Source organism: Aquarana catesbeiana, linkage group LG09 (assembly GCF_042186555.1).
Source record: "Aquarana catesbeiana isolate 2022-GZ linkage group LG09, ASM4218655v1, whole genome shotgun sequence".
NCBI lineage: Eukaryota > Metazoa > Chordata > Amphibia > Anura > Ranidae > Aquarana > Aquarana catesbeiana.
This window is the reverse complement of record NC_133332.1, coordinates 32,445,954-32,464,025: the sequence shown is the minus strand read 5'-3', so window position 1 is coordinate 32,464,025 and position 18,072 is coordinate 32,445,954. Positions and strand designations below refer to the sequence as shown.

General features: G+C 42.4%; 1 protein-coding gene across 1 annotated transcript in view; it reads left to right on the top strand.

Moving 5' to 3' along the window:
• LOC141107479 (H-2 class II histocompatibility antigen, E-S beta chain-like) overlaps positions 1-13,760 on the top strand; it is a 157,378-nt gene extending 143,618 nt beyond the window's left edge. Inside the window, exons 4-6 of the mRNA XM_073598244.1 lie at positions 5,020-5,133; positions 6,821-6,853; positions 13,064-13,760. Coding sequence (XP_073454345.1) covers positions 5,020-5,133; positions 6,821-6,853; positions 13,064-13,080 — 164 coding nt within the window. The 3' untranslated portion in view covers positions 13,081-13,760. The remainder of the gene's footprint in view (positions 1-5,019; positions 5,134-6,820; positions 6,854-13,063) is intronic.
• Positions 13,761-18,072: the final 4,312 nt, after the last annotated feature.

The following is an 18,072-nucleotide window of genomic DNA, read 5'->3' as shown; positions in this document are numbered from 1 at the left end:
GGGCTCTCTAAGGACACTGATGTAAGGAGGACTTTCTGGGGACCACGATGTAAGGGGAGACTCTCTGGGGAGATCGTTAAGGTGCCCATCTAATAGTCTTTTGAAACTATCAACACTCCCTGCTTATACCACTGCTTGTGGAAGAGAATCCCACATCCTTACCACTCTGATAGTAAAGAACCCTCTACGCAGTTTAAGGTTAAACCGCTTCTCGTCCAGTTTCCGTGAATGACCATGTGTCATTTTACACTCCCTTTCACTAAAAAGTTTTTTTCCCTAATCTAAGGTAACCACTAAGGTATTTGTACATCGCTATCATATACCCTCTCAAGCGTTTCCTCTCCAGAAAGAATAAGTTCAATGCCTGTAGTCTTTCCCCATAGCTGAGCTCCTGTAGTCCCTTTATTAGCTTTGTTGACCTTCTCTGGACTCTCTCCAGTTACAGTACATCCTTCCTGAGGACTGGTGCCTAGAACTGGACAGCATACTCAGGATGCGGCCGGACCAGAGTCTTGTCTTGTAGAGTGGGAGAATTATCGTTTTATCTATGGAGTGAATCCCCTTTTTTATTCATGCTAATATTGTGTTGGTTTTGCTTGCAGCAGCTTGGCATTGAATGCCATTGCTGAGCCTGTTATCTAACAGGGCCCCCAGGTCCTTTTCCATTCTGGATTCCTGTAGAAGTTATCTCCCTAGCGAATAATGTGCATTCGTATTTTTAGCACCCAGTTGCATGACTTTACATTTTTCAACATTAAACCTCATTTTCCATGTAGTTGCCAAACCCCTTATTTTATTTAGGTTTCCACATCTCGCTCAGAAGTTACTGCCCTGTTTAGCTTTGTATCATCAGCAAATATTGAGATTGAGCTATTTTTCCCATCCTCTATATAATTTATGAATGATTTAAACAGAATTGGTCCCAGGACAGATCCCTGGGGGACCCCACTTACCACACCGGACCAATCCAAGTACTCGCTATTTATCACCACCCTTTGGACCCACCCCTGTAGCCAGTTTTCAATCCAGGTACTCACCCTGTGGTCCATGCCAACAGACCTCAGTTTGTAAAGTAAATGTAGAGAACTGTATCAAATGCCTTTGCAAAATCCAGATACACCACATCAATGGGCCTTCCTTTATCTAGATGGCAGCTCACTTCTTCATAGAAGGTTAATAGATTAGTCTGGCAAGAACGATTCTTCGTAAATCCATGTTCATTATACTAATGATTTTCATTACTAAAATCTTGTATATAGTCCCTTATCATCCCCTCCAATAGCTTGCAGACTATTGATGTTAGGCTAACTAACCTGTAGTTTCCAGAGATGTTTCTCTGCCACATTGGCTTTTCTCCAATCGGCTGGTACCATGCTAGTCAGTAAACTGTCCATAAAAATTAGGAACAATGGTCTAGCTATAACCTGACTGAGTTCCTTAAGGACCCTCAGGTGTAAGCCATCTGGTATTTCTGATACTGGCTTCTGTTAGCCACGAGGGTACACTCTGTGATGTGTTATTAACATTACAGTCTTGGTTACTATATCTCAATTTTCCTTTGTAAAAACTGAGAAGAATGCATTTATAACCTTTGTCTTCTCCTTGTCTTTTGTAACTAAATTCCCTTCATCATCTTTTATGGGGCCAATATACTCTGACCTCCCTTTCTTACTGTTAATATATTTTAAAACGTTCATGTTTTTTTTTTTTTTTTTTTTTTTTTTACACTCCTCTGCTTTGTGCCTTTTGTGGTTTATTTTAGCTGCCCTGATTGCATTCCCTGTATTGTTGGAATACTAACAATGACCACTCAGCCTTATATTTTTTGAAGGCCTTTTCTTTTGCGTTTATATGCATTTTTATGTTAGAGTTTAGCAACCCAGGATTACTTTTAGCTCTTTTAAACGTATTTACCATTGGGATGCACTGACCAATACCTTTATTTAGTATGCTCTTAAAGCACTCCTATTTTTCCTCCGTGTTCTTTGTTCCTAGGATTTTTCCCATTTAATGTAATCTAGCAAAGAGCACAGTTTAGAGAAGTTGGCTCTTTTGAAGTTCAATGTACTTGTATTACCCTTGTGCTTCTGATTTCTGTGATTTATACTGAAACTAATTGACCTGTGGTTGCTGTTCCTAAGCTGCCTCAAATTTTAACATCCGCGATCAGGTTTGTGTTTGTTATCAGTAGGTCTAGTATTGGATTATCTATTGTTGGTGCATTCACCAACTGACCCCTGAAATTATCCTGCAAGACATTTAGGAAAAGGCGAGCCTTAGACGAATGAGTGGTTCCTTCTGCCCAGACAATATCTGGATAATTTAAATCCCCCATTATAATGACAGTGTCCAGCCTTACCGCCATTCCTAGCTGTGTTAGGAGGCCTGCTTCCCCCTCAGGTTCAAGGGCCTGTAGCATACGCCCACTATTACTTTACCATTAGTTTCCTCTCTTTGGAGCTCCACCCACAAGGATTCCACCTCCTCCCTTGCCCAATTAGGGATGTCGTCCCTTACGTCCACATAAGCATCGTTCTTGATATACAGGCATACCCCTCCCCCTTTCCTACCCTCCCTATCTCAACGATATAGGGAATACACCGGAATCGTTGCCAGCCAATCATGTGAGGTGTCAAACCAAGTTTCTCAAATTCCTGCAAAGTCTAAACCCTCCTCATACATTAGCAGCTTCAGTTCTCCCATAATATTAGCTAGGCTTCTAGCATTGGTGTACATGCCTCGTAATTTTGTCCTATCGCATACTATATCAGTGTTAATTGTCATGAGGCTGCAATTTGGATTTGCCAACTTATTTACCTTAGGTTTTGGCATTCTAGTCACCCTACCATTATTGCCCTCAATATAACCCTCTGACCCTTGCTCAATACTGGCTAGCTCTACATCTGTACCCTCTCCCCCAACACTTAGATTAAAAGCCCCTCTAACTTTTCGGCCATCTTCTCTCCCAGCACAGCTGTACCCTCCCCATGTACTTATTGGGATGTTCCAGGCCAGAACTGGCCTTCTTGACGCTTTCTCCTCCACCCTGCTTAACTGTCGCTCAACTACTCTGCTCTTGTGCCTGGACCCCTGTATCTCCACCCGCCTCTGTGCTGGCCCATGCCAGTAGCTGTCGGGTACGCTCCAAACTCGCTTTCAGGTTGGAGAGGCTTTGCAATGTTGCCAGCATCTGCCCTAGATTCAGGACCTGGGCTTCCAAGGAAGCAACCTGCTCACATTTTGTGCAGCAGTATTCGCATTTGATCGGATACTCAAGGAACACATACATGTCACAAGTTGTACACCGAGTTGCATTACCATACCCTTTGGACATTGTACCCACTAATTTAATGGGGATACTCCTAGAAGATTAGGAATTTAATGCCAGATTAACTGACTTATTCTATTCCTAATTTACATGGCCCCCTGGCGTCCTCTCCTCCTGATCTCCTATCTCACGGCCCGTAAAGTCCTTGTACTCCCAGTTTCAGTCATTGAACCTCTTGGTGCTCTCAGTTGCACCTGGTACTCACCAGTTACTCACCAGTCACTTGCAGTACTCACCGATCACTTGCGGAACTCACCAGTCACCAGTACTCACCAGTCACTGAGTACTCCCTGGGTACCCCAAGTACTCACAGTACTCCACAGTTACCCACAGTACTCCCCAGTTACCCACAGAACTCCCCAGTTATTCAAAGAACTCTTAAGTTACAAAATTCACCAGTTACCCACAGTACTCACCAGTTACCCACAGTACTCACCAGTTACCCACGGTACTCACCAGTTATTCACGGTACTCACCAGTTATTCACGGTACTCACCAGTTACTCACGGTACTCACCAGTTACTCACGGTACTCACCAGTTATTCGCGGTACTCACCAGCTACCTACAGTACTCACCAGTTACTTACAGTACTCACCAGTTACTCACACTATTCACCAGCTTGTTCTAGTTACCCAGAAATTGATTTCCATATTAAAACAGCGCATCCCGAAAGCAGACAATAAAAGGTGGTGGGGATATTCTGCTTTCCCTTCCTCTGCCCAATCACAATATTTTTCTCAGAGAAGGAGAGAGCAGTCCGCCCCTCCTCCCCTGCATGGGCTGCATGGGCTTGCTCAGGCTGCTTTTTGATAGGAGGATTGAAGCTGCTGTCAGCACGGAGCTACAGACAGCAAAACGCAGTCATGATCTACCCATCACATGGCCACATTCGATGGGTAGATTGCGATAACCTGTTGCCAACCCCTGCTTTAGGGTATATTTAGTGAGTACACATTTGCCGTTTTGATTGCATTTTTCCTTAATAAGATTATTTAAATGAAAGTGATTTTTTACACTTATATTCTTTAAAGTTAAACTTGCATCTGTTTGACCTAATGCCTGCATTTCTCCCTGCAAATTCTTGTACAGTACTTTCAGGTATAGGAGAGGGGGGCATGGCCGGGACAAGGGGTGGGCAGAAGGGACAGCTGCCCTCGGCGCAGGGTGTATTGTAGGGGCATCGCAAGTTGCTTCTACTATAAGGCTGACAGGAGTTTTGACCCCGGGCACTGGATGACTTTGTCCCAGCACTGGAGGGTGGTATGTGACACTCTTCCCTTCATCCCATGTAACAATACTGGTGTTTTTTGATCAGCTGCTTAGCCATCCATTGTTGTCACATGGGACAAGACTGGAGTACTTAGCCCTCTGTAAGATGTGATCAGAGCAACATGGAGCTTGTACAGGGCTGTGTCCACATGTTCCCACATGCAAATGGATTATGGGAGACTGGGTGAATATAGGCAGGGTGAGCATGCAGAAACTTATGAGAACTGTTTGCTATAACCTACATGGGCAAAACAAAGGTTCAGTGCTTTTATAAAATGTCATAATGAATTTTGGTTATTTACTTTTTTTTTTTTTTACTTTATGTACAAATCTTGCTTACAAATAAGAATGTGTTTAATATGGAAAGTCTTCTGAAATGCAGAATTACATTTTTATTTTTCCTTCTAACATTTCTTCACAGGTCCTCAAATATCTGATTCAGCAAAAAGCAAGATGGCAACTGGAATTGTTGGATTTGTGCTGGGGGCTGTGTTTATTATTGCTGGTGTGCTTCTGTATATGAGAGGCCGAAAAGGTAAAAAAAGAAACCTGTCACCATAAAGTGGATTTCAACTCTATCTAGGTGTATAGCTATTTCCCTCCTCTAGTATCTGCTAATTTTAGTTAGCACTTAGACAATCAGTACCTGCAAAAATATTCATCTTTAGTAGTAGCTTTAGTCATCTGTGTACCAGTGCATCACAACTTCTAGGTCTGACATGCCACTAGGATTTCCTTTGCCAGCAATCTAACATATGGATAGAAGTATGAAGAAAGTACATCTAAAAGTATATAATGACACTATGAAGCAAAGTTAGTGAAAGGATCATGGTCGTTTGGCTGACATTAACCATTGTCCAGTGTTGGAGCCAAGGTCTTCCTTCACAGCATATTGTGTGCCATTTGATGTTATTGCCTTTGTAGTCAACCTAGGTGTTGGATGATGTTTTTAGTGTACACAGATGATCTCACTAGCAATCACACACAGTCCTGATTTAAGCTTGAACTAGCATCATTTTATTAGCAACGCATTTCAAGGCAAAACATAGCTTCCTTATCAGGATACAGGTAACAATAAAATACACAAAGGCTATTTAAGGCCCAATTCCAGAGACAGCTATTTTATACTTTTTTATATTTAATTTTCACATGATATGTAGAGAAGGGAACCACGCTTCTGGCTCTCTGCTGCATCAGAACTCTGTCCATAACCAATACCACCTCTGCTGTTGTGGGATAACAATATCCATATTATACTGTTAGGCTCCTATGATATATATATATTATATACAACCTTAAAAAACATATACTGTAAATATATATATATATATATATATATATATATATATATATATATATATATATTATTTTTTTGTATAGTATAAGCAAGTAACTGTCCATAAATTGCATTTTCCTATTTTCTTGTGAAAAAATAATATTCTCATGCCAAATCCACTATGGCTTCCACCACTCTCTATTTCTTAAATAGACCTTTATATTAGAAGGTCATTCCTCTTTAAAACCAGGAAAGGGCTAAGGCCAAGGCAGATGTAGCTCACTCCACACACGGATCACTCACCAGGATAATGGGCCTGCGTTTGTGAAAGATATTTTAGTAATAAATCTAGGGGTAGGTTTTAAGGAGCAGCTGAACTATCGAAGCCGTGACCAAAAAACGAAGGGACCAATCACCGCTATTGGCTGCGGTCTCGCCACAGATGATATTTTCCCATTACTGACTTACTATGCCTTGTTCTGTGCTGTGTCTCTGTGTGAAGGCAGCCATCTTGGTAGAGGCAGTGCTTTGCTTCCTCATGTCAGAAACTCAGCCAAGGAGAACAGTGATCAGCACAGTAGCAACATCACCAAATCTCACTCCAAATCTCCTGAGACTAGAACTTAGAGGCAGTAGTGCCTTAGATCTGACATTGCAGACACACAGCCATGTTGCTGTAGGCACAGTCAGATACCAGGAAGAACTTTGCTTTTTAAAAGGAAAAATTTAAGACAAACATTTTTTCACGGTACTGCTTAAGTCATTATTGCTTCTGTTTGCTCAGAGATCCAACTCCCGCTGTTGCTCCTGGTAGTCTTAGTTCTTGGGTAGGATAGAGTCTAGCAGGGGAAGGGAAATAGTTACAGACCTAGTTAGAATTTAAGATCACTTTTACATTGAGGATTTGGGAGTCTCCTTATTGAAAGTTTTTTTTTTCTCTTTATAGTTCAAACTACATTCCGTGGACCACAGGCTGAACGTAAGTTTAAATTTCTTTGCTTTCTTTATATTTTGATAGAACACTGTTTGCACATATGTAAACCCAACATTTATTCTTGCATACCTTACTGTTCTGAAATGTGACAATGTCATTGGAAATGTATGGATGCTATAGTTCTCTGTCATGCTGTTGTGTTGGCTTCAATGATGCCTGAATCTCTGACCTGGAACACATATTGACATACAACATTCTGACACTTTTATGACACTCATTTTTAGTATTCTTGTTTCAGGTTTGTGACTAAAAAGTAAAGGAAATTAGCATTTGCAAAAGAAGGCCAGAAATGGCAGGCATGCAGAATAAAAATCAAGAGTTTAAAAAAATTGTATTTTCAGAAAATGGACATGTGCGCCTGCTCTGCAATATAATAGGAAAATAACCTTTTAGCAAAGTTCCTCAGGCAGAGCTACAAGGATTGGAAGGTGGTCTAGATAGGCTGGGTCCTTAGTATGACATATTAGCAACTAAGTCCTCGAAATTATCCAGAAATATCCCATCTCTAAAACCACATTCACTGCAAAAAAGATTCAGGTGTCTGTGTGTGTGTAAAAGCATGATCCCTAATGCTCATTTCAGATTAGTGACTCACAGTATACTGAAGCTAGAATCAGGATGACAGCACTGCAGCTTTAAAACAAATCATTATTGGCATTCCCTGTTTCTTAATTGTACAGTACAATACATCGGTTTCCATTATTCGTAAACCATGGGTTTTATGCTGCCACCTTCGGATGAGGATAATGGCTAACAAAGTTGTTAGGACAGCCTATATAATCCCTCTCACTCCCAGCAATGCTCGGGTTTTTGCTAGTGTCCTTAGGTGGTGGACTACCTCTCTCTACTGAGAGTAAGTTCTGGCTTAATATTCAGATTGTGCCTGGAAGATTGGAAAGACTGCACATTTTTCTTTTTCCACCTAGCTTGCATTTACAGCTACTGTAGCTTCCACATTGGTTTACTATCCCCAGACCTCACTGCATAGAAGACCTGTAACATTGCCTCTGGCACAGACTCAGCATTTGGTGCTCACCCTTGGTACAGCAGTACAACATGTTGCAGTTAGCTACAGACTATTCTACAGCTCCTGGGCAGTGTCAATCCACACTGTGACCCTGAAGCAGGCAAAGCAGAAAGTCCTTAACTGGTGAGTTCCTCAGTCTTCACAGACTCATTGGACAAGAGGTTGGAAGTTTTTTTTAAATCTTTTTGTTGCGTTATCGAGATCAGCCATGCAACCGACAGTGGTGTCTATGGTCATTTGCCAGACCCTAGCTGTTTGGGCTAAGCACATGGTGCAACATTCTGGATCGATCCTGTGATACTCCAGAAATTGCAGTTACTCCCAGGAACATTGTGCTACTGCATATATGGTTAGAATACTTGCCTGGTTCTTATGTCAGTTCAGTCAGGATTCTCTGGCCATGGTACTGACCTGCTGAGACAGTCTGTAAGAAACATTTGGAAAGGATTCCATTTGTCAGAGAAGGACTTTTTGGAGAGTCCTTAGACACCTTTATGAAGGAGGTTATGGATGGAAAGAGCACACTCTTACCTTGTAAGAAAAAAGCCAAGGTACCCACAGCAAAATCATTCATCTCCAGTTTAAAGAATAATTTCTTTTGTCCCTACCAGACATCCACTTCCGAGGCCAAGTCCTCCTCTCAGTTCCTTTAAAAGTCCTGAATGTCCAAGCCAGCCAAGTCTGGTGCCAAGTCCTCTTCCCGGTGAAGGGGTTCTGCCACTGTTACAATCAGGGGGTGTCTTTTGGCTTTTTCAGCCACCTGGACTCAGGACATTTGAGACCTTTGGGTCTGGGACATGCTGTCCCAGGCATACAGGATGGAGTTTTAGGTCCCTGCCTCCTCCCTGCTTAATACTCTCAAACCTTCCTGCCTTCAGACTGCCTTGCACCAACTTCACCCTTCAGGAGTGATTGTGCCAATTCAAAGGAACTCTTTCAAGGTATTTACTCAAACTTGTTTACATCCCGAAGCCCAACAAAGGTTTTTGTCCGATCCTAGATTTGAATGTTCACAGCACCTACTTGCAGGTCTAAGAGGTCCGGATAACAACACTTTAGTCTGTAACTGCATTCCTGTAACGAGGGGAATTCTAGCATCTATAGATATCAAATGAGTATTTACATGTTCCCATTATTCCTCCTTATCAGCATTTCCTATGATTTGCAGTGGGTGAGCAGTTTGTGGCTCTTCCCTTTGGCATATCCACAGACCCCAGGGTCTTCACCAAGGTGCTTGCCGCAATCCTCCCGCTGTTGTGCTCCCAGTAAATACACTATATTGGTTATCTGGATGATCTCCACTTGAAGAAGCACTCTGCCCAAGCCCTCATGGCCATTGTGTAGCAGACAGCACAGACACTATGGGGCTTTGGCTGAATCCTCAACATCCAGAAGTCTGTGTTGGATATAGACCACCACTTGGAATACCCATGCTTAGTTTTGGACACGGATGAGAGCTAGGTATGTTTGTTGCCCAGAAGTGGGTGTTGACCCTCTATGCTCATATCTGGACTCCTTACCTCCAGGAAGCTACTAACCTGGTGGCAGATTATACCTGTGCTGGAATCAGGGAAACTCTTTCTACCATTGATCTGGACAGTTCTCATGACAAATGCCAGTCTTAGGGATGAAAACAGTCCATAAATCATGGTCGTCAACATAGTTTAGACTTCCCAAATAGCCAAAAATGAAAAACGCCTGTAAACAAAATGCGGCTAAATGCAAGTTGCTGCGTTTAGCCGCGTTTGGCATTTGAAATGCCTCTAAACACAGCTTCTGAACGCATTTTTTTGGGTTCCAAAAAAAAGCCTCTAGTGCCTAGAAATGACTATAAACGAACCAGTGTACATGTACTGATAAGATAACATAGAGGAGGGTCCAGGAACAGTTGAAAAAAATGCCCAACTGCTCCTAAACTTGAAGGATAAGAAAAATGTATTACCTGTTATGGCCCATTCAACTTGTTCAGTTGGTGCCTCTTAGGCTTTTCAACACCAAGCAACTGATTCTCAGACTTGCAAGGCTGGAACCTGGTCTTCTGTTCACACATTTGGTAAGTTTTACCAGGTGGTTAATTAGACCTCTGCTGATGCCAGCTTTCGTGGTAAGGTGCTTCAAGCTGCTCTTTGAGTTTGGGAACTTCATTACCTTGTTTTGGGCCTGCTGACAGTTTTTTCTGTGTTGCCCACACCTGCTATATTGGTTTGGAAAGTAATACGGTCTATGATTATTTGAAGCCTGGGCCCTGTACTGATTAGGAAATAAGGATTTTTGGCTTACCTGTAAAATCCTTTTCTCAGGGTACAGTACAATACAGTACAGGACACCCTCCCTTCTAGGAATGTCATAATGAAGTCAGAACTCTGAAATCAGTGTCAGTATCTAGTGAGTTAAAAAATACTGAAACGCTGCCCTAAAATTAAACCATTCTGGCGAGAGGTGACTTGCACTATCAAACATCTGACCAGTGTCGATCGAGCTAATGATCCCGTTGCATGCTTGCTGTACCTCACGCAACGGCCCATTTAAAAATACAAGACCTCCCTCACCATCTAGCTACGAAATGCAGCCAAGGCATGTATTCCTTTGTGCTGGAAGTCTGTGAACCCGCCTTTGGGGTCTCTTTATGTTCTCTAAAATCAACTAACTTAGGGACATGGAGGACCTTACAGCCACCTTCCACAACCGGGAGGAGTCCTTTCGTGACACACTGAGACCATGGCAACACTTTGTCTTCACAGATGCATATCTGCAGGTGATCTCGCAACACAGCTGATTTTCTCTCTGGCTTTTGCAAGGCTCTGGGTGAGAGAATCTGCCTTGCTGGTTCTCTCTGGCTCTTCATGTTCTTCTCTTTCATCTTCTGGCCTACTCCTCCTTGTTAGTGCCTCCCTTCTATATGTTTTCCATACTTTCCCCCATCCAGTTTCCCCTCCTGCCTTCCCTCCCCTCTACTGTGAACACATTTTGCTTGGAAGCTCCCATGCTGTAGTCTCCTCGCTGTTTTACATAGCTGACCACATAAGATAGACTTTGTCCACTTACCAAACTTTGTTGGCCACCCAAGGCCTACTCCCGATCCTGGTATTTCTTATTTCGTATTATATTTGACCCCACAGGATTGCACTACTGCGTTAGGGCTTTCTATATAGGCATGGACAAGTAGAGATACTTATCATTATGCCCTCCCAGTTAAGAGCAATTTTCATGCATTAAATGTGTTACTCAAAACACGCCTTGAATTTATTAAGTTACCGCTAAAGCTGAGGCGGATATTCAATATGTGACTCTAGTATACGTATGCTATTGTAACTTGCTTTACTCATGCCTTAAATTGTATATTTGCAACTGTTGGTTCAATAAAGGAATTACAAAAAAAAAAATACTGAAACTTTTGCATCAGTAAATTTGTGTTTGCAGCAGAAGACGTCTTTCAGTGGGTTCTGCTGTACTTCCTCAGTACTGGTTTGCTTTTATTTCCTTTTGTGGTCACTGAGAGAATAAGCAAGTTCAATATACCCAGCTTTTTAACTTGACAAAGAAGGGCTATTTTTAAAGGGGCAGAATGTGGCATTTGTAGAGAACCAAGTCGATGTGGCCATCAAAAAGTGGGTGGAGCCATATGGGTATGGTTTAAAGATATACCTGCAGTAGCTTTAAAAAGAATGCCACCTGCACTGTAAGATTTATAATCATATGGGCAGAAATACATCCAAGTAGATATTGACTATTAATACAATGAAGTCTATGGCTTACAGAGTGCAGGAGTCAGGAGTGCTTAACATACTGTGCAGGAATCAGGAGTAGACATTGTACAACGTACAAAGGTCATGAGTATATAACACTCAGAGCACAGGGGTCAGAAGTATGTAGCACACGGGGTAGAGCACAACCATAAATGACCCCCTTATCCCCGTACAAATCACCCTTCCCCTTTCCTCTCAGCCCATATTCTCCAAGTACAGATCTGCCCCCACAGCTCCAAATCTAAACCCAGTACAGATTTCCGCCCACAGCCCTAAAACCCTCTCAGAACAGCCCCCCTCCCAGCTCCTTCTCAGTACAGAGCCCCTCCCTTACCACTAGTACAGACTCCCTCCCTCCCTGCAAGTACAGGCCCCATCCCTCCCCACCAGTATAGATCTCTCCTTCAGTACAGATCTCCTCCTTCCCCATCAGTAGGAACCCCCCTCCAATATACTGTATATCCTTTACCTCCCCATAAAAAGACCCCCTCTCTCCCTAATAGTACAGACAACCCTCCTGTACAATCTTCCTCCCTCTCCACCAGTACAGAACCCCCCTCCAGTACAGACCCCTCCCTTTACACCAGTAGAGACATCCACTTCCAATGCAAACCTCCTCCTGTCCCACCAGTTTAGACCACCCCTTCCATTACATGCCCTCCACTTCCCCATCAGTACAGACCTCTCCTCCAGTACAGACCTCCTCCAGTACAGTTCTCCTCTCTCCCCACCAGTACACACCCCTCCCTCTACACCAATGCAGACCCCCCTCCAGTATAAACCTCCTTCCCCTCCATTACCACCCCCTTCTACAGCAGAACCTCTCCTCCCCACCTGTACAGAACCCACTCCAGTACAAAGCTCTTCAATCCCCCAGCACTACAGATAGCTCCTCCACTACAGACCCCCTTCCTCGCCACCAGCATGGTACCCTCTAATACAGACCTCCTGTTTCCAGTACCAACCCCTTCCCTCCTTACCAGTACAGAGATGCAGTGGCAACATGAAGTCCATCCCTCAGTTGTGCAGTGTGATTGGAGCACATTCATATACAAATAATATGCTAGTTCAATATGCAAAACCTAAGGTGATTTGCGTCTGAATTAGCTGCAGGCATAGTGCAAAGTAGGGTGAAAATTCAGGACAACCCCACACAATGCAAAACTGTTAGAAGTTATGAGTTCATCATCCATAAGTCAGAGTGACATAACATAGTTTTTGTGCATTTTGTTCCAGATAAGTTAGGGACAACTAGGCAAATAGAATTTTCAGGAAGAGTTAAAAAATGTTAGCCTCAGTATTTTCTCAGTAAAAGCTTTCTTTAGGATGTCCTCATGCAAAATTATGCAACTATAACATGATTCTTTTTCATTCACTGTTATCTTATTTATTGATCATGTTTTGTTCTGTTTCTTTTATTAGAGTTCATACACACCTAAGTGGAAGAAAGTCTAACTTACATTAAAACTTTACTGATTACGTCTGCTTTGCAAATTCTGAAGCCATCCTCTAAAGAATCCAAGTTCCAAGTTCGAAAGAATCCAATTTCTTTGTATTATCTTATGTCGCATGTGCAGTCAACTTATTAAGAGAATATAGAAAGCTGGCATGAAAATGATTGTAGCACATAGGAAGAGTGTTATAACAATATTGTAAAATCATGTGCTACCAGGCATTTTTTTAAGAGGATCAGTCATTCTCCTAACAAACTTTTATTGTTGCCTATACTTTTGAAGTCTTCTTTAATATTTGCAACTTCATTAGGGTTAGCTGCTTAAAGGAAGAGGTGACACTGATAGTAAGGGCCCGTTCACACTATGTGCAGCTACCTGCATTTTTTCTTTCTGGAAAAATGCAAGTCACTGCAGTGGTGCATAGAAAATGTGTCTATGTGTAATGCTCACACTAGAATGCTGAGTTGATATGCATTCCAGAGAGGTGAAATCTCTGGAACACATATAAACTCAGCATTCTCTGTGCAATAAAATGCTACATGTTTGCATTTTATTACACAGGAATGGAAATACACACATGTAAATGCTTATAAATGCACCACACTGCAACACAACCTCCCACCCACAACAATTTGGTCAGAGGAAACATGCCTTGAAAAAAAGAACTATGCAAAATAAATGCTCATGAGCGCACATAAAACTGCAGAAATGTGCATAATACACATAAACGTGCATAAATGAGCAGCAATGTATGTGACTGCGGCCAACAGAAATGTTTTTATAGCTTTTTTTGTGTGTTATAGTGTGACAGGGTCCCCAAGTTGGACACATTAAACTAATGTGAGGAACTGTGTTCTTCCAAGGTTGGAAGAGACTGATTCTCTTTGAGAATAAATTGGTAAATGTTATAATCTCTTAACCCCAACTCCAGCAAAAAAAAAAAAAAATATGGGATAATGTGAAAAAGTCTCTGTTTTTACTGTTTGCTGTTGTCTATGCCCTGTTTTGTCTGACACCGATCAAATAGACAAGAGGTGAGGACAAAGTTCTCAAAGAGTGCAAAGACAGCATGTTCTAACCTTTTCCCATTACAACCATAAGTGGTTAAACTATTTGACTGAAATCGGGTTTTGAATAAACACCACATTGCAATATTTTTTTTTTCAAAAAAGGTTGTATTTTTTAAAGCCGGCTGGTGTGATACACTTTGCAAATAACATGTATTAAATATTTTGCTGTGTTGACCAGGAATCCTTTTTTCTTTTTGGAAAATATCCCAAACTTTTTGTTGATGGTGATCTATGGAATGTCAAAACTTAGGAAGAAATATGTTATAAATACTATTTACATTTTTTATCACACTGTCCAGTGCTCTGACTACTGATACATGGACACAGTCATTTTTACAAATTTCACAAACGTGTTAATGTAAAACAAAATAAATTGCATTCTCTCATGAGCTCCAGTCTGTCAGCATTGTTGCTACAATTAGTTTTGAAATATTAGAGGTGGTGGAAACAATTTTATGTGTTGTGCGCTGATCAGATAGACACGCTACTTAAAAACATTGAAATGGATTGTCTAGTATTTTTAATAGATCTGAACATGCTTTTTAAACTGTCTTGATTGCATTGGTTTATAATTACATTTAGAGCTTTTTTTACTACATAAAGTGCATTATCATTCTGGCTATTTTATGATTTTCTTGGAAATTTTCTTCAAACTTTGTCATCCAGATTTGTATATTTTGTTGTATTAAAAAAAAATCACCTGTCGTCAGCCAAGCAGGCATCAAAATGATAAGTCAATGAGTATTGGAGGTTCTTAACGGCCCTCTTTACTCAGGGTTTGCAGGTACTGATAAAAGTGAAATTGTCTCTGGCTTGAGTTGGTTAAAGAATTAGAATCAATGGTCTTTGTTAAAAAGAAGGTTACAGCTTTGAATTCTTTAATCCACTTAAACCAAGGACTATTTCATTTTCACCAGTAACTGTGAGTCCTGTGGAGGAGGGCCTAAAGAAGTCCAGAAAGGACTTGTTTTTTGTTAATAAATAAATTTGGACTCTCAGCTGTTGGTTTGGCATTCATTTTTTCCTGTACTATTTTGGACTATACACATTTCCCCATTATTTATCCCTTTAAAACCCTGCAATTACAGAAAAATACTGGCTGATGTGCCAGAAGTGCAATTAGCTATGAAGTCCTGTCTTCTGCTAAACAATCCCTTCCATTCTCCTATGCTTTACAACATAGACACTAGTTATACTGTAGTACAAGATAAGAACTTAGAGGGCTAGTTAGACTCCTTGAGATGCTGCAGAAATTATGGACAGAACACAGGACAGCTCTAAATAATTTTTTGAGATGGCCATTTTTTTCTTCTAATTTACTTATTTTATTTAAATATATATATATATATAAAACCAGTGGCGGCCGGTGATAAAAAATTTGGGGGGGGCGCGAACCCCTCCAGGTCCTTACCTGCCCATCCTCGGCACAGCTCCCAATACCCGGACACACTGTACACAGAGCACACACTGTACACTATACACAGAGAACACTATACACAGAGCGCACACTATACACAGAGCGCACACTATACACAGTGCACACACTATACACAGTGCACACACTATACACAGAGGTGGAGGGGATCCAGCAGCATTCCCATTAGTTATATTAGCACCTGAGTCAGTGAGGATGAATTACCCTGTAATGTGATGGTGTTGGCATGTTGTTCTCACCATCCCCCACAGACCATGTTCTCTCTCTCCCCCCATACAGTTAATGTTTGGTAACCTTTTCACTGCCTGAATGCCCGTTTTTGACACATTTTAAAACACAGCCTGTTGCTGTGAAACTCAGTCACCTTCTTATCACAAGTCAGGCAGAGTCCCACACAGTAGATGCCTGCCATGATTTACTGCATGTGCAGAAGAGACGTCCAGCCGAAGCAGTCTGCCGGGAGGGGGAAAGAGTAGCAGCGTGACAGACAGACTGCCGGTACTCTGACATCAGCCGATCACAAATCTGATATCAGAACTGCAAAAGTGCAGTGCAATGTAGTGCATAGGTGGCTGTCCTTATTGGAGCTTGTTCCTGTTCCTCCATCCCCGCACCACCTGGTCCGCACACACAGTCCACGCCAGTCCAACACACAGCATAGTGAGTGATGGTCTGAAACCGGAAGTGATTCTGCAAAAAGCACCGCCCACCGCCAATCAAACACAGACAAGGAGCCAAAAGGGACAAATGAGTGTAGAGTGGGGAGTGTTCAGGGCACATCGTTTGTGCCCTAAACATGGGCAAATCAGCTAACCAGCTTGCAATCAGCCGATTGCAAGCTGGGAAGCTTTCCATAGACCGCTGTGTGTCCTAAAGTGACCACTTTACAATTTTTTTTTTTTAAATGAGAATATCTTGGGGGGGGGGCGGCGCCCGTGCGCCCCCTATGGACGGACCGAAACTCTATATAACAAAAACACTTTCCATTGTTAGGGTTTATACACTTGTTATACACTTGTTTCAGTCTTTTCCTACTCTATCCAAACAAAGACAAAATGTTTTTGCTGCATTTCCAAGAAGTATATGTAGCGCTGGTAGATTTGCAATCTACCATCTGATAGGTAAATTTGGTGGCTTGTTCGTTGGGAGGGTTGGATTTGCCTCTGTTCCAGCTTGGCTGACGTTGCGTGTGTTTCCATACTGAGCAGGTGAGTGTCGCTGTTGCCACTGGCTGGTGTTGAAAGGGCAACGTGTCGAGGCGTGTGGATGCTCTTCTGTCACGGGGACGGCTCGGTGGAGGTGGTCCTCCGAGTTGCATTCTGGGCGAGGGTATTTATGGGACAGACGCCATTTTTTGGGTTCGTTTTACAACCACCTGCTGGCCCTCCTAGCCGACAGGCATGCGTTAGAGAGCTGTCTCGTGGTCCTCCGTCCCGGAGGCCCACATCGTTGCGGAGCATGGGTGGGCCCAGAAGCTTGTCTGGGGCATACCACAGCAGCCGAGGAATGGTCCTGAGCTGTCTATCCAGAGTGAAGAAGCTGGACAACCGAGGAGATCCCAGGGGAGGACCCGTCATGGAAGGATCACGCAACGTGCTGGTCTGGAGAGGGGCCTGGTGACTCGGTTGGAGGACATATCCTAAAGTAACTATACAGCATAGTGTCGCCAGGTTTGGCTTAAAGGTTCAGGCACTGTGACTGACATCCATTGCAGAAAAAGCCAATACAGAGGATTGTACGGGTTCATCCCAAACAAGTCTGTGGCAGAGACTTTTGTTTGTGCTACGTACTGGCTGCTAGGCAAGAGAGAGGGGCCTATCCAGGCGAGCAAGGAGTGTGTCCCACAAGGGGAGCGCATTCTATTGTAATATTCAACTCTAAAGGACATTTGTTAAGAATCTTACAAGAAGGTGTCACGGAACGTCCCACACTCCGCTTGAGTGCTTCCGTCAGTATACCGCTTCCTAAGTTCTGGAACACGAGTCCAATGGATCTGGCTATAGGAACCCCCAAGAACTAGACAACACCAGTCTTGGAGTACATCAGAACTAACTCTTTATTTGAGATCTCACACACATTTATACAGCAGGCTGACTCAAAGCTAACCTAATTAACATGAGCTAATTTACTAAAACATTTACCCAGACCAGATGACAGACTTGTGGGCACCGAGCTTCACACAGTAGTATAAACACAATAGCTGGAGCTAATTACAATTACCAATACAAACAACAATCTCCCCCCTCCTCAGCCTAGTCATCAACAGTTCGTCTCCTAGCCAGTGCTGGTGGCTAATGTGATCAGCTCACTCAATTAACATAAACATAGGTAGTTGGAGTTGATGACACCAGCATCTCCTCACAGGATGTGTCCCAACAGTATAATTCAGTCTTATCATTCTAATATGGCATATAAAGGGTTCCCAGAGTCTGTGTGTTTTGGGGGGACATGGAGCTGAATCCAAAGTAACAC